This window comes from Sebastes umbrosus, chromosome 1, assembly GCF_015220745.1.
Source record: "Sebastes umbrosus isolate fSebUmb1 chromosome 1, fSebUmb1.pri, whole genome shotgun sequence".
NCBI lineage: Eukaryota > Metazoa > Chordata > Actinopteri > Perciformes > Sebastidae > Sebastes > Sebastes umbrosus.
Window position 1 is genome coordinate 43,650,236 of NC_051269.1, and position 27,500 is coordinate 43,677,735.

Sequence of the window (27,500 nt, forward strand, 5' to 3'; positions counted from 1 at the left end):
GAAAGTCTGAAAAAAAAGATCTGAAAAATGTCGGACAAAATAAGTCTACAATAAAAGTCTGAAAAAAATGAACTATAAAATGTCGGACAAAAGAGTCTGAAAAAAGGATCTGAAAAATGTCGGAGAAAAAATTATGAAAAAAAAGATCTGAAAAATGTCCGAAAAAGAAAGTCTGAAAAAAAAGATCTGAAAAATGTCGGACAAAATAAGTCTACAAATAAAAGTCTGAAAAAAATGAACTATAAAATGTCGGACAAAAGAGTCTGAAAAAAGATCTGAAAAATGTCGGAGAAAAAATTATGAAAAAAAAGATCTGAAAAATGTCGGACAAAAAAGTCTGAAAAAAAAGATCTGAAAAATGTCGGATAAAAAAGTCTGAAAAAAAAGATCTGAAAAATGTCAGACAAAAAAAGTCTGAAAAATGTGTGTGAAACAAAAGATCTGAAAAATGTCGGACAAAAAAGTCTGAAACAAAAGATCTGAAAAACGTCGGACAAAAAAAGTCTGAAAAATGTCGGATAAAAAAGTCTGAAAAAAAAGTTCTGAAAAAATGTCAGAAAAAAAAGTCTGAAAAATGTCGGACAAAAAAAGTCTGAAAAAAAAGATCTGAAAAATGTCGGACAAAAAAGTCTGAAAAATGTGTGTGAAACAAAAGATCTGAAAAATGTCGGACAAAAAAGTCTGAAAATAAAGATCTATAAAATGTCGGACAAAATAGGTCTGAAAAAAAAGTCTGAAAAATGTCCGAAACAAAAGATCTGAAAAATGTCGGACAAAAAAAGTCTGAAAAATGTGTGTGAAACAAAAGATCTGAAAAATGTCGGACAAAAAAGTCTGAAACAAAAGATCTGAAAAACGTCGGACAAAAAAAGATCTGAAAAAAAGATCTGAAAAAAAGTCTGGAAAAAAAAGATCTGAAAAAAATGTCTGGAAAAAAAAGTCTGAAAAATGGCCGAAAATAAGATTTAAAAAATGTCGGACAAAAAAATCTGAAAAAAAAGATCTGAAAAAGTCAGAAAAAAAAGTCAGAAAAAAGGATCTGAAAAATGTCAGAAAAACAAAAGTCTGAAAAAAGATCTGAAAAATGTCCGAAAAAAGTCTGAAAAAAAAGATCTGAAAATGTCGGACATAAAATTCTGAAAAGAAAGATCTGAAAAATTGTCGGACAAAAAAGTCTGAAAAAAAAGATCTGAAACATGTCGGACAAAAAAGTCTGAAAAAAAAGATCTGAAAAATGTCGGACCAAAATAAGTCTACAATATAAAAGTCTGAAAAAAATGAACTATAAAATGATCGGACAAAAGAGTCTGAAAAAACGATCTGAAAAATGTCGGAGAAAAAATTATGAAAAAAAGATCTGAAAAATGTCGGACAAAAAAGTCTGAAACAAAGATCTGAAAATATGTTGTCGGACAAAAAAGTCTGAAAAATGTGTGTGAAACAAAAGATCTGAAAAATGTCGGACAAAAAGTCTGAAACAAAAGATCGAAAAAACGTCGGACAAAAAAAGTCTGAAAAAAAAAGATCTGAAAAATGTCGGACAAAAAAAAGTCTGGAAAAAGTCTGAAAAAAAAGATCTGAAAAATGTCCGGAAAAAGAAAGTCTGAAAAAAAAGATCTGAAAAATGTCGGACAAAATAAGTCTACAAATAAAAGTCTGAAAAAAATGAACTATAAATAGTCGGACAAAAGAGTCTGAAAAAAGGACTCTGAAAAATGTCGGAGAAAAATTATAAAAAAAAAGATCTGAAAAATGTCCCGAAAAGAAAGTCTGAAAAAAAAGATCTGAAAAATGTCGGACAAAATAAGTCTACAAATAAAAGTCTGAAAAAATGAACTATAAAATGTCGGACAAAAGAGTCCTGAAAAAAAGATCTGAAAAATGTCGGAGAAAAAATTATGAAAAAAAGATCTGAAAAAATGTCGGACAAAAAAGTCTGAAAAAAAAAGATCTGAAAAATGTCGGATAAAAAGTCCTGAAAAAAAAGATCTGAAAATGGCAGACAAAAAAAGTCTGAAAAATGTGTGTGAAACAAAAGATCTGAAAAATGTCGGACAAAAAAGTCTGAAACAAAAGATCTGAAAAACGTCGGACAAAAAAAGTCTGAAAAATGTCGGATAAAAAAGTCTGAAAAAAAAGTTCTGAAAAAATGTCAGAAAAAAAAGTCTGAAAAATGTCGGACAAAAAAAGTCTGAAAAAAAAGATCTGAAAAATGTCGGACAAAAAAAGTCTGAAAAATGTGTGTGAAACAAAAGATCTGAAAAATGTCGGACAAAAAAGTCTGAAAATAAAGATCTATAAAATGTCGGACAAAATAGGTCTGAAAAAAAGTCTGAAAAATGTCCGAAACAAAAGATCTGAAAAATGTCGGACAAAAAAAGTCTGAAAAATGTGTGTGAAACAAAAGATCTGAAAAATGTCGGACAAAAAAGTCTGAAACAAAAGATCTGAAAAACGTCGGACAAAAAAAGATCTGAAAAAAAAGATCTGAAAAAAAGTCTGGAAAAAAAAGATCTGAAAAAATGTCTGGAAAAAAAAGTTCTGAAAAAATGGCCGAAAATAAGATTAAAAAATGTCGGACAAAAAAATCTGAAAAAAAAGATCTGAAAAAGTCAGAAAAAAAAGTCAGAAAAAAAGGATCTGAAAAATGTCAGAAAAACAAAAGTCTGAAAAAAAGATCTGAAAAATGTCGAAAAAAGTCTGAAAAAAAAGATCTGAAAATGTCGGACATAAATATTCTGAAAAGAAAGATCTGAAAAATGTCGGGACAAAAAAAGTCTGAAAAAAAGATCTGAAAAAATGTCGGACAAAAAGTCTGAAAAAAAAGATCTGAAAAATGTCGGACAAAATAAGTCTACAAATAAAAGTCTGAAAAAAATGAACTATAAATGTCGGAACAAAAGAGTCTGAAAAAAAGTATCTGAAAAATGGTCGGAGAAAAAATTATGAAAAAAAAGATCTGAAAATGTCGGACAAAAAAGTCTGAAACAAAAGATCTGAAAAATGTCGGACAAAAAAAGTCTGAAAAATGTGTGTGAAACAAAAGGATCTGAAAATGTCGGACAAAAAAGTCTGAAACAAAAGATCTGAAAAAACGTCGGACAAAAAAGAGTCTGAAAAAAAAGATCTGAAAAATGTCGGACAAAAAAGTCTGAAAAATGTTGTGTGAAACAAAGATCTGAAAAATGTCAGACAAAAAAAGTCTGAAAAATGTGTGTGAAACAAAAGATCTGAAAAATGTCGGATAAAAAAGTCTGAAAAAAAAGATCTGAAAAATGTCGGACAAAAAAAAGTCTGAAAAAAAAGATCTATAAAATGTCGGACAAAATAAGTCTAAAAAAAGATCTGAAAAAATGTCCGGAACAAAGAGTCTGAATAATATCGGACAAAAAAGTCTGAAAAAAAAAGTTCTGAAAAAAATGTCCGAAAAAAAAGTCTGAAAATGTCGGACAAAAAAAGTCTGAAAATAAAAGAGGATAAGATGATCTGAAAAATGTCGGACAAAAAAAGTCTGAAAAATGTGTGTGAAACAAAAGATCTGAAAATGTTGGACAAAAAAGTCTGAAAATAAAGATCTATAAAATGTCGGACAAAATAGGTCTGAAAAAAAAAGTCTGAAAAATGTCCGAAACAAAAGATCTGGAAAACGTCGGACAAAAAGTCTGAAGAAAAAGATTCTGAAAAAATGGTCGGACAAAAAGTCTGAAAAAAAAGATCTGAAAAATGTCGGACAAAAAAAGTCTGAAAAATGTCTCTGCCTTTGGGTTAAGTGTCTTGCTCAAGGACACATCGACATGTGAGCCGGAACAGCCGGGGAATCGAACCACCGACCTTCCGAGTGGTGAACGATCTGCCTCTACCCTCTGAGCCACAGCCGCGTTCCACCCCCTTTTTATAGCATCAAATGACTAATTAACACCAAACTGATCAGATACATGAACACTTGAACAAACATCGGCGTTATAAGAACTACCTGAATGACAGAAACCATCTTTGGGAAGAATGTATTTGACGTGTACTTTGACTTCTTTAGTTTGGCTCATGTCCCATCCTCTAACATGGAGGAGGCCGGGGTTTATGAGCTATACTGCAGGCCGGCCACCAGGGGGCCATCCAGATGTTTTAGCTTCACTGTTGGAGAGCTGTCATGTCGTCAATCTTTATATTCAGTCTGTGTCTTCTCCGTTAGTGATGTTAGTGATGTGGCCTCCTCAGACTTCTCTGGAGTGAAAGAGTAACCGAGATTTCAAACATCTACCATCTGAACACGAGGGCCTGTTCACATCCCTGAGAGACGGAGACAGAGAGAGAGAAGTAGGGCAAAGGCACGCGACTAATCCTCAACTCAGCAGCGCTCTCATCCCTCCAGACCGAGCCTGTAATCCGTGGACCAGATCCACCCTGCGGGACCGTCCCGTGGCTGTCGGCTCCAGCTGTTTGACGGCCTGGATTAAGATGTCAAGTGGGATCAAACGGTGTCTGTCGCACAACATGGTCGGCCCTAATGACGCCCAGTTACTGCAACGCACCGGCAGAGGCCCCGTGCAGAGCCGGGTCCAAGTCCTTTACTTCATCCTTCATTGGAGACGCTGTCGGGTCAGAGGGGAAGACAGAGATGACCTGCAGACCTGTCAATTAAAGGATCTATTAACAGAGATGGAATATAATATTCATAACTATGTTTTTCTTTAGTGTTTAATCACCTGACACTAAGAATCATTGTTTTTCATTAATCTTAGAATGAAGCGTTACATCGATCAGCCCCGTCGCTCGGCAGTGTGTGAAACAGTCACGAGATTCAATGCATTGATTCGTCTGTACATAGATATGAATCAATGCATTGTTTTCATGACGGTCAGCACCAAATCTGTTTGTATGTAATCCACGTAATTGTGAAACGGGAAGTATAAAGAACGGCGAGCGCCGCGTAGGGAGGAGGTCGGGTTGGAGGGTGAGGAGGCCGCTGTTCGTGTCCCGTGTGAAACCAGAAGTCAGTGCTGATTTATTTGTAGAGTAACATCTGTACTTAAGTTACGGCACTTCACCCGGAGTTATTTAAACCCAAACCGCCATCTTTTCCTAAACCTAACTAAGTAGTTTGTTGCTTAAGCCTAAATCAATCTATTCCTAAACATGAGTCGTTTTATTTTGAAAAGACTGGAGCTGAAGTTGACACATGCGTCACTTGTTGCTGGACATTCGTAGGAAAACTCGAAAAATACGATGTTGAAAGTTGTGCTGAGCGTCACGAAAATAAAAAAGGGAAATTCGTGTCTATGAATCAAAGAGATTACATTTCATGAGTCCTGCATGTTTCTACAGCAGCCCAGAACGGACAAACCAAACTCTGCTCTAGAGAGACACTTTCATGTTTTACGTTACCTGAAGGCCACCGTAGTTCTCCGTAGTCTCCGTAGTTCTCCGTAGTTCTCTGTAGCTCTCTGTAGTTCTCTGTAGCTTTCTGTAGTTCTCCGTAGTTCTCCGTAGTTCTCTGTAGTTCTCTGTAGCTCTCTGTAGCTCTCTGTAGTTCTCTGTAGCTCTCTGTAGTTCTCTGTAGTTCACTGTAGCTCTCTGTAGTTCTCCGTAGTTCTCCGTAGCTCTCCGTAGTTCTCTGTAATTCTCCGTAGTTCTCTGTAGTTCTCTGTAGCTTTCTGTAGTTCTCTGTAATTCTCTGTAGTTCTCTGTAGTTCTCCGTAGTTCTCTGTAGCTCTCTGTAGTTCTCTGTAGTTCTCCGTAGTTCTCTGTAGCTCTCTGTAGCTCTCTGTAGTTCTCCGTAGTTCTCTGTAGCTCTCTGTAGTTCTCTGTAGCTTTCTGTAGTTCTCTGTAATTCTCTGTAGTTTCTCTGTAATTCTCCATAGTTCTCTGTAGCTCTCTGTAGTTCTCTGTAGTTCTCCGTAGTTTCTCTGTAGTTCTCTGTAGCTTTCTGTAGTTCTCTGTAATTCTCCGTAGTTCTCTGTAGTTCTCTGTAGCTTTCTGTAGTTCTCTGTAATTCTCTGTAGCTTTCTGTAGTTCTCTGTAATTCTCTGTAGCTCTCTGTAGTTCTCCGTAGTTCTCCGTAGCTCTCTGTAGTTCTCCGTAGTTCTCCGTAGTTCTCCGTAGTTCTCTGTAGCTCTCTGTAGTTCTCCGTAGTTCTCCGTAGCTCTCTGTAGTTCTCTGTAGTTCTCTGTAGCTCTCTGTAGTTCTCTGTAGTTCTCCGTAGTAGTCTCCGTAGTTCTCTCCGTAGTTCTCTGTAGCTCTCTGTAGTTTCTCTGTAGCTCTCTGTAGTTCTCTGTAGTTCTCTGTAGCTCTCTGTAGTTCTCTGTAATTCTCTGTAGTTCTCTGTAGTTCTCTGTAGCTCTCTGTAGTTCTCTGTAGTTCTCTGTAATTCTCCGTAGTTCTCTGTAGTTCTCTGTAGCTTTCTGTAGTTCTCTGTAATTCTCTGTAGTTCTCTGTAATTCTCCATAGTTCTCTGTAGCTCTCTGTAGTTCTCTGTAATTCTCCGTAGTTCTCTGTAGTTCTCTGTAGCTTTCTGTAGTTCTCTGTAATTCTCCGTAGTTCTCTGTAGTTCTCTGTAGCTTTCTGTAGTTCTCTGTAGTTCTCTGTAGCTCTCTGTAGCTCTCTATAGTTCTCCGTAGCTCTCTGTAGTTCTCCGTAGTTCTCCGTAGTTCTCCGTAGTTCTCTGTAGCTCTCTGTAGCTTTCTGTAGTTCTCTGTAATTCTCCGTAGTTCTCTGTAGTTCTCTGTAGCTTTCTGTAGTTCTCTGTAATTCTCTGTAGTTCTCTGTAGTTCTCAGTAGTTCTCTGTAGCTCTCTGTAGCTCTCTGTAGTTCTCCGTAGTTCTCTGTAGCTCTCTGTAGCTCTCTGTAGTTCTCCGTAGTTCTCTGTAGCTCTCTGTAGTTCTCTGTAGTTCTCTGTAGCTTTCTGTAGTTCTCTGTAATTCTCTGTAGTTCTCTGTAATTCTCCGTAGTTCTCTGTAGCTCTCTGTAGTTCTCTGTAATTCTCCGTAGTTCTCTGTAGCTCTCTGTAGCTTTCTGTAGTTCTCTGTAATTCTCCGTAGTTCTCTGTAGTTCTCTGTAGCTTTCTGTAGTTCTCTGTAATTCTCTGTAGCTTTCTGTAGTTCTCTGTAATTCTCTGTAGTTCTCTGTAGTTCTCCGTAGTTCTCCGTAGCTCTCCGTAGTTCTCTGTAGTTCTCTGTAATTCTCTGTAGTTCTTTGTAATTCTCTGTAGCTTTCTGTAGTTCTCTGTAATTCTCTGTAGTTCTCTGTAGTTCTCCGTAGTTCTCCGTAGCTCTCTGTAGTTCTCCGTAGTTCTCCGTAGTTCTCCGTAGCTCTCTGTAGTTCTCCGTAGTTCTCTGTAGCTCTCTGTAGTTCTCCGTAGTTCTCCGTAGCTCTCCGTAGTTCTCTGTAGCTTTCTGTAGTTCTCTGTAGTTCTCCGTAGTTCTCCGTAGTTCTCCGTAGTTCTCCGTAGCTCTCCGTAGCTCTCCGTAGTTCTCTGTAGCTCTCTGTAGTTCTCTGTAGCTCTCTGTAGTTCTCTGTAGTTCTCCGTAGTTCTCTGTAGTTCTCTGTAGTTCTCTGTAGCTCTCTGTAGCTCTCTGTAGTTCTCTGTAGCTCTCTGTAGCTCTGTAGTTCTCTGTAGCTCTCTGTAGTTCTCTGTAATTCTCTGTGGTTCTCTGTAGTTCTCTGTAGCTCTCTGTAGTTCTCCGTAGTTCCCTGTAATTCTCCGTAGTTCTCTGTAGTTCTCTGTAGCTTTCTGTAGTTCTCTGTAATTCTCTGTAGTTCTCTGTAATTCTCCATAGTTCTCTGTAGCTCTCTGTAGTTCTCTGTAATTCTCCGTAGTTCTCTGTAGTTCTCTATAGCTTTCTGTAGTTCTCTGTAATTCTCCGTAGTTCTCTGTAGTTCTCTGTAGCTTTCTGTAGTTCTCTGTAGTTCTCTGTAGCTCTCTGTAGTTCTCCGTAGTTCTCTGTAGCTCTCTGTAGTTCTCTGTAGTTCTCTGTAGCTTTCTGTAGTTCTCTGTAATTCTCTGTAGTTCTCTGTAATTCTCCATAGTTCTCTGTAGCTCTCTGTAGTTCTCCGTAGTTCTCCGTAGCTCTCTGTAGTTCTCTGTAGCTTTCTGTAGTTCTCTGTAGTTCTCCGTAGTTCTCCGTAGTTCTCCGTAGTTCTCCGTAGCTCTCTGTAGCTCTCTGTAATTCTCTGTAGCTCTCTGTAGTTCTCTGTAGTTCTCTGTAGCTCTCTGTAGTTCTCTGTAGTTCTCCGTAGTTCTCTGTAGTTCTCTGTAGCTCTCTGTAGTTCTCCGTAGTTCTCCGTAGTTCTCCGTAGTTCTCCGTAGTTCTCTGTAGCTCTCTGTAGTTCTCTGTAGCTCTCTGTAGCTCTCTGTAGTTCTCTGTAGTTCTCTGTAATTCTCTGTAGTTCTCTGTAGCTCTCTGTAGCTCTCTGTAGTTCTCCGTAGTTCTCTGTAATTCTCCGTAGTTCTCTGTAGTTCTCTGTAGCTTTCTGTAGTTCTCTGTAGTTCTCTGTAATTCTCTGTAGTTCTCTGTAATTCTCCATAGTTCTCTGTAGCTCTCTGTAGTTCTCTGTAATTCTCCGTAGTTCTCTGTAGTTCTCTGTAGCTTTCTGTAGTTCTCTGTAATTCTCCGTAGTTCTCTGTAGTTCTCTGTAGCTTTCTGTAGTTCTCTGTAGTTCTCTGTAGCTCTCTGTAGCTCTCGTAGTTCTCCGTAGCTCTCCGTAGTTCTCCGTAGTTCTCCGTAGTTCTCCGTAGTTCTCTGTAGCTCTCTGTAGCTTTCTGTAGTTCTCTGTAATTCTCCGTAGTTCTCTGTAGTTCTCTGTAGCTTTCTGTAGTTCTCTGTAATTCTCTGTAGTTCTCTGTAGTTCTCAGTAGTTCTCTGTAGCTCTCTGTAGCTCTCTGTAGTTCTCCGTAGTTCTCTGTAGCTCTCTGTAGCTCTCTGTAGTTCTCCGTAGTTCTCTGTAGCTCTCTGTAGTTCTCTGTAATTCTCTGTAGTTCTCTGTAATTCTCCATAGTTCTCTGTAATTCTCCATAGTTCTCTGTAGCTCTCTGTAGTTCTCTGTAATTCTCCGTAGTTCTCTGTAGTTCTCTGTAGCTTTCTGTAGTTCTCTGTAATTCTCCGTAGTTCTCTGTAGCTTTCTGTAGTTCTCTGTAATTCTCCGTAGTTCTCTGTAGTTCTCTGTAGCTTTCGGTAGTTTCTCTGTAGTTCTCTGTAGCTCTCTGTAGCTCTCTGTAGTTCTCCGTAGCTCTCTGTAGTTCTCCGTAGTTCTCCGTAGTTCTCCGTAGTTCTCTGTAGCTCTCTGTAGCTTTCTGTAGTTCTCTGTAATTCTCCGTAGTTCTCTGTAGTTCTCTGTAGCTTTCTGTGGTTCTCTGTAATTCTCTGTAGTTCTCTGTAGTTCTCCGTAGTTCTCTGTAGCTCTCTGTAGTTCTCTGTAATTCTCTGTAGTTCTCTGTAATTCTCCATAGTTCTCTGTAATTCTCCATAGTTCTCTGTAGCTCTCTGTAGTTCTCTGTAATTCTCCGTAGTTCTCTGTAGTTCTCTGTAGCTTTCTGTAGTTCTCTGTAATTCTCCGTAGTTCTCTGTAGCTTTCTGTAGTTCTCTGTAATTCTCTGTAGCTTTCTGTAGTTCTCTGTAATTCTCTGTAGTTCTCTGTAATTCTCTGTAGCTTTCTGTAGTTCTCTGTAATTCTCTGTAGTTCTCTGTAGTTCTCCGTAGTTCTCCGTAGCTCTCCGTAGTTCTCCGTAGTTCTCCGTAGTTCTCTGTAGCTCTCTGTAGTTCTCCGTAGTTCTCCGTAGCTCTCTGTAGTTCTTCGTAGTTCTCCGTAGCTCTCTGTAGTTCTCTGTAGCTTTCTGTAGTTCTCCGTAGTTCTCCGTAGTTCTCCGTAGCTCTCCGTAGCTCTCCGTAGTTCTCTGTAGCTCTCTGTAGTTCTCTGTAGTTCTCTGTAGCTCTCTGTAGTTCTCTGTAGTTCTCCGTAGTTCTCCGTAGTTCTCCGTAGTTCTCTGTAGCTCTCTGTAGCTCTCTGTAGTTCTCTGTAGTTCTCTGTAATTCTCTGTAGTTCTCTGTAGTTCTCTGTAGTTCTCTGTAGCTTTCTGTAGTTCTCTGTAATTCTCTGTAGTTCTCTGTAATTCTCCATAGTTCTCTGTAGCTCTCTGTAGTTCTCTGTAATTCTCCGTAGTTCTCTGTAGTTCTCTGTAGCTTTCTGTAGTTCTCTGTAATTCTCCGTAGTTCTCTGTAGTTCTCTGTAGCTTTCTGTAGTTCTCTGTAGTTCTCTGTAGCTCTCTGTAGCTCTCTGTAGTTCTCCGTAGCTCTCTGTAGTTCTCCGTAGTTCTCCGTAGTTCTCCGTAGTTCTCCGTAGTTCTCTGTAGCTCTCTGTAGTTCTCCGTAGTTCTCTGTAGTCCTCTGTAGCTCTCTGTAGTTCTCTGTAGTTCTCCGTAGTTCTCCGTAGTTCTCCGTAGTTCTCTGTAGCTCTCTGTAGCTCTCTGTAGTTCTCTGTAGTTCTCTGTAATTCTCTGTAGTTCTCTGTAGTTCTCTGTAGCTTTCTGTAGTTCTCTGTAATTCTCTGTAGTTCTCTGTAATTCTCCATAGTTCTCTGTAGCTCTCTGTAGTTCTCTGTAATTCTCCGTAGTTCTCTGTAGTTCTCTGTAGCTTTCTGTAGTTCTCTGTAATTCTCCGTAGTTCTCTGTAGTTCTCTGTAGCTTTCTGTAGTTCTCTGTAGTTCTCTGTAGCTCTCTGTAGCTCTCTGTAGTTCTCCGTAGCTCTCTGTAGTTCTCCGTAGTTCTCCGTAGTTCTCTGTAGTTCTCTGTAGCTCTCTGTAGTTCTCCGTAGTTCTCTGTAGCTCTCTGTAGTTCTCTGTAGTTCTCTGTAGCTCTCTGTAGTTCTCTGTAGTTCTCTGTAGCTTTCTGTAGTTCTCTGTAATTCTCTGTAGTTCTCTGTAATTCTCTGTAGTTCTCTGTAGCTTTCTGTAGTTCTCTGTAATTCTCTGTAGTTCTCTGTAATTCTCCATAGTTCTCTGTAGCTCTCTGTAGTTCTCTGTAATTCTCCGTAGTTCTCTGTAGTTCTCTGTAGCTTTCTGTAGTTCTCTGTAATTCTCCGTAGTTCTCTGTAGTTCTCTGTAGCTTTCTGTAGTTCTCTGTAATTCTCTGTAGCTTTCTGTAGTTCTCTGTAATTCTCTGTAGTTCTCTGTAATTCTCTGTAGCTTTCTGTAGTTCTCTGTAATTCTCCGTAGTTCTCTGTAGCTTTCTGTAGTTCTCTGTAATTCTCTGTAGTTCTCTGTAGTTCTCCGTAGTTCTCTGTAGCTCTCTGTAGTTCTCCGTAGTTCTCCGTAGTTCTCTGTAGTTCTCCGTAGTTCTCCGTAGTTCTCCGTAGTTCTCTGTAGTTCTCTGTAGCTTTCTGTAGTTCTCTGCAATTCTCTGTAGTTCTCTGTAATTCTCTGTAGCTTTCTGTAGTTCTCCGTAGTTCTCTGTAGTTCTCTGTAATTCTCCATAGTTCTCTGTAGCTCTCTGTAGTTCTCTGTAATTCTCCGTAGTTCTCTGTAGTTCTCTGTAGCTTTCTGTAGTTCTCTGTAATTCTCCGTAGTTCTCTGTAGTTCTCTGTAGCTTTCTGTAGTTCTCTGTAATTCTCTGTAGCTTTCTGTAGTTCTCTGTAATTCTCTGTAGCTTTCTGTAGTTCTCTGTAATTCTCCGTAGTTCTCTGTAGTTCTCTGTAGCTTTCTGTAGTTCTCTGTAGTTCTCTGTAGCTTTCTGTAGTTCTCTGTAATTCTCTGTAGCTTTCTGTAGTTCTCTGTAATTCTCTGTAGCTCTCTGTAATTCTCTGTAGCTTTCTGTAGTTCTCTGTAATTCTCCGTAGTTCTCTGTAGCTTTCTGTAGTTCTCTGTAATTCTCTGTAGTTCTCTGTAGTTCTCCGTAGTTCTCTGTAGCTCTCTGTAGTTCTCCGTAGTTCTCCGTAGTTCTCTGTAGTTCTCCGTAGTTCTCCGTAGTTCTCCGTAGTTCTCTGTAGTTCTCTGTAGCTTTCTGTAGTTCTCTGCAATTCTCTGTAGTTCTCTGTAATTCTCTGTAGCTTTCTGTAGTTCTCCGTAGTTCTCTGTAGTTCTCTGTAGCTTTCTGTAGTTCTCTGCAATTCTCTGTAGTTCTCTGTAATTCTCTGTAGCTTTCTGTAGTTCTCTGTAATTCTCCGTAGTTCTCTGTAGTTCTCCGTAGTTCTCCGTAGTTCTCCGTAGTTCTCCGTAGCTCTCTGTAGTTCTCCGTAGTTCTCTGTAGTTCTCCGTAGTTCTCCGTAGTTCTCTGTAGCTCTCTGTAGTTCTCCGTAGTTTTCTGTAGTTCTCTGTAGTTTTCTGTAGTTCTCTGTAGTTCTCCAACACGCTAATGAAACTGCGGTAACGTGAGCGGCAGAGTGCTAAATCGTGGTACCGCCAGCCGCCGTCCGACTTCTATTGCTCCTAAAGTAGTGTTATTATGGTATGGATGACCTCTGAGTGAGGCAAACGGTGTAACCACGGTTTTGCACTCGGCGGCTCACGTTACTGCAGTCTTGTAAAGGGAGGGGTGCTCGGACCCAAACCAGCAGCCTGGGGCGGCTTTTTGTAATTATCTTCAACGAGTTTGAGGCATTTTGAACGATCGGAGCTAAAACGCCCTCGGTCTGATCGGAGCTAAAACGCCCTCGGTCTGATCGCTGCTAAAACGCCCTCGGTCTGATAGCTACTAAAACGCCCTCGGTCTGATCGGAGCTAAAACGCCCTCGGTCTGATAGCTACTAAAACGCCCTCGGTCTGATCGGAGCTAAAACGCCCTCGGTCTGATAGCTACTAAAACGCCCTCGGTCTGATCGGAGCTAAAACGCCCTCGGTCTGATAGCTACTAAAACGCCCTCGGTCTGATCGGAGCTAAAACGCCCTCGGTCTGATAGCTACTAAAACGCCCTCGGTCTGATCGGAGCTAAAACGCCCTCGGTCTGATCGCTGCTAAAACGCCCTCGGTCTGATCGCTGCTAAAACGCCCTCGGTCTGATCGCTGCTAAAACGCCCTCGGTCTGATCGGAGCCTAAGGCAGTACATGTTCTGTTCTGTACTTCAGTGTGTAGGATCTGTTGGCATCTAGCAGTGAGCAACCTCACTGAGAAATTATTGAACTTATAACCATGTCCAAAGGGGTCCCTTGACCTCTGACCTCCAGATCAGTGAATGTAAATGGGTTCTATGGGTACCCACGAGTCTCCCCTTTACAGACATGCCCACTTTATGATCATCACATGCAGTTTGGGGCAAGTCATAGTCAAGTCAGCACACTGACACACTGACAGCTGTTGTTGCCTGTTGGGCTGCAGTTTGCCATGTTATGATTGGAGCATATTGTTTTATGCTAAATGCAGTACCTGTGAGGGTTTCTGGATCAATATCTGTCATTGTTTTGTGTTGTTCATTGATTTACTATAATAAATATATACATACATTTACATAAAGCAGCATATTTGTCCACTCCCATGTTGATAAGAGGATTAAATACTGGACTGATCTCCCTTTAAGGTTCATTTAGAACAGATGAAACGTGATATTAAATATCTGCCGATAGATCCCCTAAATGTTACACATGGCTCTTTAAGGTTATTGAAAGATGAAAGTCTCTCACATGTTTCCAGCTCTTGTTTCCACGTGTACGACCATCAGTTGAAAGTCTCCCTTTCTCAGCAGGAAAAGAAGAACAAAGGCTGATCAGAACAGACATGTGATCACCAACACGATCATCACAAAGAGACAAGAATTTAAAACACAATGCTCAAACGACTCAGAGTCTATTTACAGCTACTTCTTCCAGGCGCTAGAATGTGGAAATGTGAGGTTACATGGAGTCTGCCACCTCGTAGCCAAACCTGATTACAGCTGCCGTTCCCAGAATAACCCACTCTGTGATTTATTTGGTCTCTGTGAATCTCGGAGTAACTCCTTCAACGTGCAGCACGTTAAAGAACAACTTAATGTTTCAGAAACACTTCCTGTCAGGCTCGACTGCTTCGCCCACGTTGCTCCTGAGAGAGTGAGCTCTTCTCTGTGTGAGGAAGTGTTGCTGATGTTCTCAGAGAGCCTCCGACCCACAGTGACCCACACTTACCTCCGACCGGCCGACGGCGAGCCACTGAGCTGATGATGTGTTGTAATCACGATGGGACAGAAGCAGCAGAGACGTATCAGAGAACATCAGACTGCTCTCAGACAGGGTTTGGATATCTCACAGGAAGACAACATTACAAGGACATTCATTGTCATGAGGACGCATGTTAGGCTTTACACGTGTCATTACACGCAACAAAACTACAACCCTCTGACCTCTACAGTACCACCCTCTGACCTCTACAGTACGACCCTCTGACCTCTACAGTACCACCCTCTGACCTCTACAGTACCACCCTCTGACCTCTACAGTACGACCCTCTGACCTCTACAGTACGACCCTCTGACCTCTACAGTACCACCCTCTGACCTCTACAGTACCACCCTCTGACCTCTACAGTACGACCCTCTGACCTCTACAGTACCACCCTCTGACCTCTACAGTACGACCCTCTGACCTCTACAGTACGACCCTCTGACCTCTACAGTACGACCCTCTGACCTCTACAGTACCACCCTCTGACCTCTACAGTACCACCCTCTGACCTCTACAGTATGACCCTCTGACCTCTACAGTACCACCCTCTGACCTCTACAGTACCACCCTCTGACCTCTACAGTAGGACCCTCTGACCTCTACAGTACCACCCTCTGACCTCTACAGTACGACCCTCTGACCTCTACAGTACCACCCTCTGACCTCTACAGTACCACCCTCTGACCTCTACAGTATGACCCTCTGACCTCTACAGTACCACCCTCTGACCTCTACAGTACCACCCTCTGACCTCTACAGTACCACCCTCTGACCTCTACAGTACCACCCTCTGACCTCTACAGTACCACCCTCTGACCTCTACAGTACGACCCTCTGACCTCTACAGTACGACCCTCTGACCTCTACAGTACGACCCTCTGACCTCTACAGTACCACCCTCTGACCTCTACAGTACCACCCTCTGACCTCTACAGTACGACCCTCTGACCTCTACAGTACCACCCTCTGACCTCTACAGTACCACCCTCTGACCTCTACAGTACGACCCTCTGACCTCTACAGTACCACCCTCTGACCTCTACAGTACGACCCTCTGACCTCTACAGTACGACCCTCTGACCTCTACAGTACGACCCTCTGACCTCTACAGTACCACCCTCTGACCTCTACAGTACCACCCTCTGACCTCTACAGTACGACCCTCTGACCTCTACAGTACCACCCTCTGACCTCTACAGTACCACCCTCTGACCTCTACAGTATGACCCTCTGACCTCTACAGTACCACCCTCTGACCTCTACAGTACCACCCTCTGACCTCTACAGTAGGACCCTCTGACCTCTACAGTAGGACCCTCTGACCTCTACAGTACCACCCTCTGACCTCTACAGTACGACCCTCTGACCTCTACAGTACGACCCTCTGACCTCTACAGTACCACCCTCTGACCTCTACAGTATGACCCTCTGACCTCTACAGTACCACCCTCTGACCTCTACAGTACCACCCTCTGACCTCTACAGTAGGACCCTCTGACCTCTACAGTACCACCCTCTGACCTCTACAGTACGACCCTCTGACCTGTACAGTAGGACCCTCTGACCTCTACAGTAGGACCCTCTGACCTCTACAGTACCACCCTCTGACCTCTACAGTACGACCCTCTGACCTGTACAGTAGGACCCTCTGACCTCTACAGTACCACCCTCTGACCTCTACAGTACGACCCTCTGACCTCTAAAGTACCACCCTCTGACCTCTACAGTACCACCCTCTGACCTCTACAGTACCACCCTCTGACCTCTACAGTACCACCCTCTGACCTCTACAGTACGACCCTCTGACCTCTACAGTACCACCCTCTGACCTCTACAGTACGACCCTCTGACCTGTACAGTAGGACCCTCTGACCTGTACAGTAGGACCCTCTGACCTCTACAGTACCACCCTCTGACCTCTACAGTACGACCCTCTGACCTGTACAGTAGGACCCTCTGACCTGTACAGTACCACCCTCTGACCTCTACAGTACGACCCTCTGACCTCTACAGTACGACCCTCTGACCTGTACAGTAGGACCCTCTGACCTCTACAGTACCACCCTCTGACCTCTACAGTACCACCCTCTGACCTCTACAGTACGACCCTCTGACCTCTACAGTACCACCCTCTGACCTCTACAGTACGACCCTCTCATCATCAGATGAGGAAAAACTGAACCTTAACAGGAGAAGCCTGTTCTAAAGCTCAGGAGGAGCATCAGAGGAGCATCAGAGAAACATCAGAGGAGCATCAGAGGAGCATCAGAGGAGGATCAGAGGAGCATCAGAGGAGGATCAGAGGAGGATCAGAGAAACATCAGAGGAGCATCAGAGGAGCATCAGAGGAGCATCAGAGGAGCATCAGAGAAACATCAGAGGAGCATCAGAGAAACATCAGAGGAGCATCAGAGGAGCATCAGAGGAGCATCAGAGAAACATCAGAGGAGCATCAGAGAAACATCAGAGGAGCATCAGAGGAGCATCAGAGGAGCATCAGAGGAGGATCAGAGAAACATCAGAGGAGCATCAGAGAAACATGAAAATACAACACAGACGATCTATATGACAAAAATAATATGTATAATGTGAATATAAGTGAGGAGGTGGATCCAGGAGGACGTCAAGCAGCTTCCAGGCTTCGCCAAACCGGTAGAGCCAGAGCAACACGAACTCCTCTCCACGCCATATAGGTAGAGCCAGAGCAACACAACCTCCTCTCCACGCCATATAGGTAAAGCCAGAGCAACACAACCTCCTCTCCACGCCATATAGGTAGAGCCAGAGCAACACAACCTCCTCTCCACAACATATAGGTGGAGCCAGAGCAACATGACCTCCTATCCACGCCATATAGGTAGAGCCAGAGCAACACGAACTCCTCTCCACACCATATAGGTAGAGCCAGAGCAACACAACCTCCTCTCCACGCCATATAGGTAAAGCCAGAGCAACACAACCTCCTCTCCACAACATATAGGTAGAGCCAGAGCAACACAACCTCCTCTCCACGCCATATAGGTAGAGCCAGAGCAACACAACCTCCTCTCCACAACATATAGGTGGAGCCAGAGCAACATGACCTCCTCTCCACACCATATAGGTAGAGCCAGAGCAACACGACCTCCTCTCCACGCCAGCCAGATAGAGCCAGAGCAACACAACCTCCTCTCCACGCCTTATAGGTAGAGCCAGAGCAACACAACCTCCTCTCCACGCCTTATAGGTAGAGCTAGAGCAACACAACCTCCTCTCCACGCCTTATAGGTAGAGCCAGAGCAACACAACCTCCTCTCCACGCCTTATAGGTAGAGCCAGAGCAACACGACCTCCTCTCCACGCCTTATAGGTAGAGCCAGAGCAACACGACCTCCTCTCCACGCCTGCCAGTTAGAGCCAGAGCAACACCACCTCCTCTCCACGCCTTATAGGTAGAGCCAGAGCAACACAACCTCCTCTCCACGCCTTATAGGTAGAGCTAGAGCAACACAACCTCCTCTCCACGCCTTATAGGTAGAGCCAGAGCAACACAACCTCCTCTCCACGCCTTATAGGTAGAGCCAGAGCAACACGACCTCCTCTCCACGCCTTATAGGTAGAGCCAGAGCAACACAACCTCCTCTCCACGCCTTATAGGTAGAGCCAGAGCAACAGCAGTAGTCAGGTTTAGGAAATCATCATGGTTTGGCCCAAAATACTTCAACTAATTAAAATACGTTTGGAAACAACGTAAAATAAGTACGGAAAACACGTCAGAAACGTCACTAACTTAACTTACAAAACAAAACACCATCTCCTGGTTGAGTCCTGTGTTTGTTGAACCCGTTGTCATTCCCAGGGTGTCAAACACCGACTTGCTTTGTGACGGCCGTCAGCGTTCAGTACCGCCGCATAAAACACCCGATCGACGCGGTAGGAGACGCACCGGGCTTTCCTTTAACTACGATGTAAACACATCTGCAGCAACAGCAAACGCTCAGGGGAAATGCGATGGAAATGTGGTGACGTAGTTTAAAGAGCAAAAGAGACACCAGGTCGGGGTGAGGGGAGGTGGACGGGTCCAACAAACACAGGGCGTTCATCCAGGAGATCACTGTTTCACTTTCATTTTACAATCAGCTGATCGTTCCTGTCACATTTTCCACCTTCCTCCACCTCCACCGGACCCGTCCCTCCACCGGACCGCGTCCCTCCACCGGACCGCGTCCCTCATGTTATACTCGCAGCGGACCGTGTGAGTGACAGCCCAGAGGACCCGCCTCCTTCCCAGCTGAACGGACCAATGAGGCTGCAGAGTGGAGCCGAGCCTTCAGCAGCAGCCTCTCATGAAGCAGCACTACAGAACCTGAAACACTCTGCAGCCTGTGACGCGACCAGAGACCAGAGACCAGAGCCCAGAGACCAGAGCCCAGAGCCCAGAGACCAGAGCCCAGAGCCCAGAGACCAGAGCCCAGAGCCCAGAGACCAGAGCCCAGAGACCAGAGCCCAGAGACCAGAGCCCAGAGACCAGAGCCCAGAGCCCAGAGACCAGAGCCCAGAGACCAGAGACCAGAGCCCAGAGACCAGAGACCAGAGCCCAGAGACCAGAGCCCAGAGACCAGAGACCAGAGCCCAGAGACCAGAGACCAGAGCCCAGAGACCAGAGACCAGAGCCCAGAGTACAACACAACACAGAGTCAGAGTCAGAGAGACGATCAGCTCCACCACAGGAGGAAACAACACTGAGCTGCTGAGCTGTATGGAGAGACTGAGAGACTGAGAGACTGAGAGACTGAGAGACTGGAGGGGACACCGACCCGCCGGATGCTTTACGGATAAACACCTTCCTCCTCCTGCAGCGGGATTACCTGATTACCTGATTACCTGATTACCTGATTCATCATGATTCCATGATGATTCCATGATGATTCCAGTAGCTGGTTGATGAAGGTGAGGCTGCAGGTTCATGTTATGTAATGAGGAGCTTTCAGGGTGCAGAGTGTGTGTGTGTGTGTGTGTGTGTGTGTGTGTGTGTGTGTGTGTGTGTGTGTGTGTGTGCTCGGAGCCATCTGCTGCTGCAGCAGCCTGGTGCACGAAAACATGTTTACGTTGAGAGCGGAGACGCGCACTACTCACGCGTGATGCGCCGCGGGCACGAACACACGCACACAGACCCACACTGTGCACTACTACTACTACTATACATATCATTATTACTACTATACATATCATTATTATTACTATACATATTATTATTATTACTATACATATTATTATTATTACTATACATATCATTATTATTACTATACATATCATTATTATTACTATACATATTATTATTATTACTATACATATCATTATTATTACTATACATATTATTATTATTACTATACATATTATTATTATTACTATACATATCATTATTATTACTATACATATTATTATTATTACTATACATATCATTATTATTACTATACATATTATTATTATTACTATACATATTATTATTATTACTATACATATTATTATTATTACTATACATATCATTATTATTACTATACATATCATTATTATTACTATACATATTATTATTATTACTATACATATTATTATTATTACTATACATATTATTATTACTACTATACATATCATTATTATTACTATACATATTATTATTATTACTATACATATTATTATTATTACTATACATATCATTATTATTACTATACATATTATTATTATTACTATACATATCATTATTATTACTATACATATTATTATTATTACTATACATATTATTATTATTACTATACATATCATTATTATTACTACTATACATATTATTATTATTACTATACATATTATTATTATTACTATACATATCATTATTATTACTATACATATCATTATTATTACTATACATATTATTATTATTACTATACATATTATTATTATTATGATGATGAATATGATGATGTGTATGATGATGAATATGATGATGTGTATGATGATGTGTATGATGATGTGTATGATGATGTGTATGATGATGTGTATGATGATGAATATGATGATGTGTATGATGATGTGTATGATGATGAATATGATGATGTGTATGATGATGTGTATTGTGCTGCAGTTTAACAACAGAAGTGAATGAATGAGTTTAGTTTGCAGCAGCAGGATCTCTCTGATCCTGCTGCTGCAACATCTGATGCTGTTGAACTATTATCAGTATTATATCATTAATATTAATATTAATAATAATGATATTAATAATATTATTAATATTATTATTATTATTATTATGCTCGTTAAACACATGTAGTCATGCCCCCCCCTGCAGTGTAATAATGTGTAACAACATGATGTGAATGAATCAGAGATGAATCCAGCAGCATTGAGTGACTATAAAACAATGTTCCAACTTCAGAGGCTCTGCGGCTGATTTAGTGATTTAGTGATTTAGTGATTTAGTGATTTAGTGATTTAGTGATTTACTGATTTAGTGATTTACTGATTTAGTGATTTAGTGATTTAGTGATTTAGTGATTTAGTGATTTACTGATTTAGTGATTTACTGATTTAGTGATTTACTGATTTAGTGATTTACTGATTTACTGATTTAGTGATTTACTGATTTAGTGATTTACTGATTTAGTGATTTACTGATTTACTGATTTAGTGATTTACTGATTTAGTGATTTAGTGATTTACTGATTTAGTGATTTAGTGATTTACTGATTTAGTGATTTAGTGATTTACGGCTCTTTAATTGTCCCGTAAACAACCTGAGCTGATGATTTACGGCTCTGCTCCCATCAGCCACCGCGCGCTGCTCTCTGATCACAATGTTGACACTTTTTACTCTCTTTCCTCCTCCTCTTCCTCCTCCTCTTCCTCCTCCTCCTCCTCCTCTTCCTCCTCCTCTTCCTCCTCCTCCTCTTCCTCCTCTTCCTCCTCCTCCTCCTCCTCCTCCTCTTCCTCCTCCTCCTCCTCCTCTTCCTCCTCCTCCTCCTCCTCCTTCTCTTCCTCTTCCTCCTCTTCCTCCTCCTCCTCCTCCTCCTAGTAGTCCATAATAGTCTATAAGAGGACTATTATATTAATATTTTATTATTAATAGTCTATAAGAGGACTATTATATTAATAGTTTATTATTAATAGTCTATAAGAGGACTATTATATTAATAGTTTATTATTAATAGTCTATAAGAGGACTATTATATTAATAGTTTATTATTAATAGTCTATAAGAGGACTATTATATTAATATGTTATTATTAATAGTCTATAAGAGGACTATTATTATTAATATGTTATTATTAATAGTCTATAAGAGGACTATTATATTAATATTTTACTATTAATAGTCTATAAGAGGACTATTATATTAATATTTTATTATTAATAGTCTATAAGAGGACTATTATATTAATATTTTATTATTAATAGTCTATAAGAGGACTATTATATTAATAGTTTATTATTAATAGTCTATAAGAGGACTATTATATTAATATTTTATTATTAATAGTCTATAAGAGGACTATTATATTAATATTTTATTATTAATAGTCTCTAACAGGACTATTATATTAATATTTTATTATTAATAGTCTATAAGAGGACTATTATATTAATATTTTACTCTTAATAGTCTATAAGAGGACTATTATATTAATATTTTATTATTAATAGTCTATAAGAGGACTATTATATTAATATGTTATTATTAATAGTCTATAAGAGGACTATTATATTAATATTTTATTATTAATAATCTATAAGAGGACTATTATATTAATAGTTTATTATTAATAGTCTATAAGAGGACTTATATTAATATTTTATTATTAATAGTCTCTAACAGGACTATTATATTAATATGTTATTATTAATAGTCTATAAGAGGACTATTATATTAATATTTTATTATTAATAGTCTCTAACAGGACTATTATATTAATATGTTATTATTAATAGTCTCTAACAGGACTATTATATTAATATGTTATTATTAATAGTCTCTAACAGGACTATTATATTATGATAAACAGTAATGTGATGAACCATCCTGCCACATGGAAGCTCCAGTAGATCATAAACATATATACTTACACATTAAATATGATGGGGTCATTGAACGACAACACTGTGATGACGTCATAGGAGATTAATAAATGATTATTCTTGTTAATATTATACAGCAACATTTCAACCTCACAACTTCTGAAAATGATTTTTCATGTTTGTTTGTTTGTTTTTGCATTATGTCAGAATAGTGACGTAAACATGTGATCAACATCTCACATTTCAAATCAAGGAGGACCAAATGAATGAATGAATTATGAAGTCACAGCCAGTTAAAGGAGTGAATGTGAGTGTTGTTTAGAGCTCTGTGAGGATCCGGGTCGAGTTATAGAGTCGCTCTTCTACACAACAGAACTTTAGAACTATAGTTATAACTATAACTTTAGAACTATATCAAACATCTCTTTACATTTCTTTTTGTTCTATTGGACCAACGTTCTTCATAAGTTTAAGAGATAAACATCATGAAACATGGAAAAGAAGACATGAGGGAAAGTTGATCTCACCAAACTTTGACTTCCCTCCAAACAAATGATGTCACTTCCTGAAAATGGTCTCCATGGAATCGTAGTCTTTATTTATTTGGAGGGCGAGAAAATACAAACTGACAAAATGACTTCAGGGACTCACAGTGAATTATGAAAAGAGTCCAAAATAACTATAGTTCTTCAGAGAAATATGTTTTTGATTTGTGACTTTTATTTGATTTATTTGTATATTAGGACTTTGTAGATATTATTTTTTTATAAGTTTTGTCTTTCATTTATTTATTTATTTATTTATTATTATTTTTATATTCATATTTTTTCATATTTGTGGACCAAAATGTGACAATGTTCATGTAAAATATAATTATAAAATATAATAATATATATATATATATTTTAATATAAAATATATAAAAACTATAGTTCTTCCATATATATATAATATATAATAAGTTTAACATGGCCTATAAAATAATGAAAGAATATTTTGAGTATTTTATCATTTTACGGCTTATAATAATAATAATAATAATAATAATAATAATAATAATAATAATAATAGTTCTTGTAAAAGTTGATTACTTTGCACCGGGGACGCGGTCAAATCAAAGTATTTTTAATGTGCATTATTCTGTGTTACTTTGAGTTCCCTCTAAAAAACAATATGTCACTTCCCGAATATGGTCATAATAATCCAGATGTTTGAGACCATATTCGGCGGAGTGCGAGACCCAAAGTCCAATAAGTCTAGAAATGTGATAGGGGAGCACATTTTTAGGATTATAAAGCTTATAGTTGTGTAGAAGTTGATTACTTACATGGTAAAAATCAAGCACATGTACCCAAAAAAGGTAAAAAAAAGTATTTTTAATGTGCATTATTCTGTGTTTATGTGATAAAGAGGAGCTTCATCTATAATTCAAGACATTTGTTATAAATAATTAACACATTTTAAAAAGCCAATATAAGGATGTAATTCATGGTGAGGACAGGAAGGACCATAAAACCTGCAGCAGGCACATGAGAGAAAGTGACTCGCTATCATTTGTGTCATAAAGTGATGTTCCGCTGTGCCGTGTCTCTGATGTGTCTCTGACGTGTCTCTGCCGTGTCTCTGCCGTGTCTCTGATGTGTCTCTGACGTGTCTCTGACGTGTCTCTGCCGTGTCTCTGATGTGTCTCTGACGTGTCTCTGATGTGTCTCTGACGTGTCTCTGACGTGTCTCTGCCGTGTCTCTGCCGTGTCTCTGATGTGTCTCTGACGTGTCTCTGACGTGTCTCTGACGTGTCTCTGCCGTGTCTCTGATGTGTCTCTGACGTGTCTCTGATGTGTCTCGGATGTGTCTCTGCCGTGTCTCTGCCGTGTCTCTGACGTGTCTCTGATGTGTCTCTGCCGTGTCTCTGCCGTGTCTCTGATGTGTCTCTGATGTGTCTCTGCCGTGTCTCTGCCGTGTCTCTGACGTGTCTCTGACGTTGTCACGTGGCTGCTCCTAAACGACAGTCAATAGTTCAACTATCACCTTCCAGGTGTGAACTAGTCCTGCAGCGTTTGAGGATGTGCACACAGACGGTGACTGCAGCGTCTCAGACTGGTCAGATGCATTATGGGATATGCTACCTGTATAACATTTAGAATCACTTGACTCCGGCTCTGTCCTTTTGAATTTGAGCAGTATGCAGGTGTGTGATTCAGATTAACCGACTGTGTCTGTGTGTTTCTGTTTAGACATGGTGGCTGGAGACCTTGGATTGTAAGAGTTTGTCGACCCGAGAGACAGCAGGTGTTTCGTTCTCTCGGCCGAGAGGAGAGCGTGGCCTCGGTTATCAAACCATCCTAAACACCGACTCCGAGTCCAACCAGAGACGTCCGTCTGGCCCGCTCCAGGCAGGCATGGTGGATAAGTCGCCGGTTAGCGAGGGGACTTTTCCTCCGTACTGTGGCTCCCCGCCGGCCTACCGGCTGTCCGACATGGTGACGGACCTGAGCTCCTACCAGGTGATGCCGTCGCCGTTCTCGGAGGACGACCTCAGCGAGTCGTCGAGCCCTCGCTCCTGTTCCAGCCCGGACTCCCAGGTGCTCAGCTCCAGCTACGGCAGCAACTCCAGCGCCGAGAGCCAGGACAGCATCCTGGACCACCTGCTGTCCCAGGCCTCTTTAGGGGGGGTCTCTTCAGGGTCTGAGGCGCCGACACCCTTATCCACCTTCTTCTGGGACTCACGGAGAGATGAGCCCTCCAAACGCCAGCCCGTGAAGGAGGAGAACTTTGACTTCCTCGCCTGGTCCAACGTGGAGACGGAGGAACAACTGGGAGGGTGCTTCCAGCCCACGCTGGAGGAGATCGAGGAGTTCCTGGAGGAGAACATGGAGGTGGTAACGATGAAGCAGGAGATCCGAGAGGGCTGTCTGGGGTTGGGACTGGGTCTGGAGGAGGCTCTCGATCTAGAGGTCGGCTTGGAGTGGTGCAGGGAGGCCTCTCCTGAGCCCAAGCCGGAGCCAGACGCCAAGTATTCAGACCAAACTGTCCCCACCGCCAGCGCCGCCGGCCCGGCCACCGCCGCCTCCAGTGAGACCAAAACTACATCAGTTAACCCTTCGCGTGAATCCAGTTCAGGGGCCAAGAAGGCATCAGCCAACAGACCTTCATCAGCAGACAGTGGCTCCAATAGTAGCGGGACGCCAGTCATCCTCCAGATTCAGCCCGTTCAGATCAAGCAGGAGCCCACCGTAGCGCCGCTCACCCCAGTAGCCCAGCCCCCCCCGCCCCGCCCGCCACCGCCACCGCCACCGCCACCGCCACCGCCACCGCCACCGCCCACCCCGGCCTCAGACATCAAGATTGCGCAGCTGCTGGTCAACATCCAGGGTCAGACCTTTGCCCTGGTGCCCCACATCCTGCCATCCAGCAGCCTTAACGTCTCCTCCAAGTTCGTACGCATCGCTCCCGTCCCCATCGCCGCCAAGCCTCTCGGGCTCGGGGACGGCTCGGCCGGCGGCGGCTCGGGGATTCTGGTCGGAGGTCAGAAGTTCCAGAAGAGCCCCGTGGCGGATCTTATCAAAATGCACAAATGCACTTTTCCCGGCTGCACCAAGATGTACACCAAGAGCAGCCACCTGAAGGCCCACCTGAGGAGGCACACGGGGGAGAAGCCGTTCGCCTGCAACTGGCCGGGCTGCGGATGGAGGTGGGTACCGCCGAGACAGGTGTGAACCGCCGAGGCAGGTGTGAACACACTCAATCTATGCTTTCACTTTGTAATCAACATCACACATTCACCTCACAGATGGAATGATCTCTGCTGCTACGGCAACGTCTATTAGCTCAGCTGGAATATACAGAATTAACACAACGCATAGTCCATACTGCGTGGCGTGGCCTGGCGTGTCGTAGCGTGGCGGCAGTGTGGCGTGGCGGTTGCGTGGCGTGGCGGATGTGTGGCGGCTGTGTGGTGGTTGCGAGGCGGTTGCGTGGTGTGGCGTGGCGGTTGCGTGGCGTGACGTGGCGGTTGCGTGGCGGTTGCGTGGCGGTTGCGTGGCATGGCGGCTGCGTGAACGAGGCTTTAGAGATATCCAGAGTTACATTGGGACTAGTCAGAGTTCTTATTCCAGATATCTATAACCTGATTATGACTAGTCAGAGTTGTTGTCATGACGTTGCTCATCGAGGCTTCTCATTGGATATCGGCCCATCACAGCATCTGAACAGTGTCAGCAGAAGCTTTAGCTAACTCAGATAGTTCAGTAAAGTGTGGAAGATATTCACAGATTCAAACTTCCCGGATCAATAACTCATCAATAACTCATCAATAACTCATCAATAACTCATCAATAACTCATCAATAACTCATGAGTTGTTAGAACACCAACGAGGGCTCTTTCTAACCGTAGTGAGGTAGATGACGAGCTACGACCTCATGTTAAACACAACCAGCCTTTAGTCCTCCGAGCTGGACACAGGACATCGGTCTCTACGTGTCTCTACGTGTCTCTACGTGTCTCTACGTGTCTCTACGTGTCTCTATGTGCAGCCGGCTGTGAGACGAGCGGGTCGGGGACCGCTGTGGATCAGATAGTTAGAAAAGGACATGAAATAGAAGAGTCATCATCAGGAGTCTGTGGCCAGCGAGAGCTTTGTTCACTAGAGAGTTGTGATAGAAATGTACAGCCTGTCGGAGACTCACTGTCTCCAGACACACGTTATGAACCCGTACGGCTGCAGGGCAGCGACTAGTCAGAGTTTCATTTTAGATATCTAAAAGAGGACGATGTAGATATCTTCAGTGGAATCAAAGATATCTTGAACTGGAACTCTGACTCGTCAGAATAAACTGTAGATCTCTGAAACTGGAATTACAACAAGTCATTAGATTAGATTAGATTTCCTTTATTGTCATTGTACAGGTACAACGAGATAGAGTGTGCAACTCCCCGTCACATCCCCGATGCATTACAGACGGGCTATAAATATAATATAGGATACTATACCAGTGACAGCTAGGAGGTTAGTGACCGGTGTCTTATATGCAAACTGTCTTAAAGGGCAGTAAAAATGTAAAACAATATAAAGACAATGATTATGAAAAATAATGAAATACATAATAAATAGATAGTCAGTTCAATATCATTAAACAAATAATGCAGTTCAAAGTGAAATGATGCTTCAAAGGTTGAAGTGCATCTAGTCATAATTCAGTTGTACATATCTGTAATGAGAAACACATGGATGGTTAAAGTAGTTTGAATCGTACCAGTCCATATAGAGTTACAGATATCCTGAATTGACTGGTCAAAATGATGTTGCTGATATCTCTAGATATCTCTATATCTCTATA

General features: G+C 41.9%; 1 protein-coding gene across 1 annotated transcript in view; it reads left to right on the plus strand.

The window, feature by feature from the left end:
* The first annotated feature begins 18,700 nt into the window (after positions 1 to 18,700).
* Positions 18,701 to 27,500, plus strand: part of LOC119498303 (Krueppel-like factor 15) — a 17,673-nt gene continuing 8,873 nt past the window's right edge. Inside the window, exons 1-2 of the mRNA XM_037787071.1 lie at positions 18,701 to 19,045; positions 24,397 to 25,853. Coding sequence (XP_037642999.1) covers positions 19,040 to 19,045; positions 24,397 to 25,853 — 1,463 coding nt within the window. The 5' untranslated portion in view covers positions 18,701 to 19,039. The remainder of the gene's footprint in view (positions 19,046 to 24,396; positions 25,854 to 27,500) is intronic.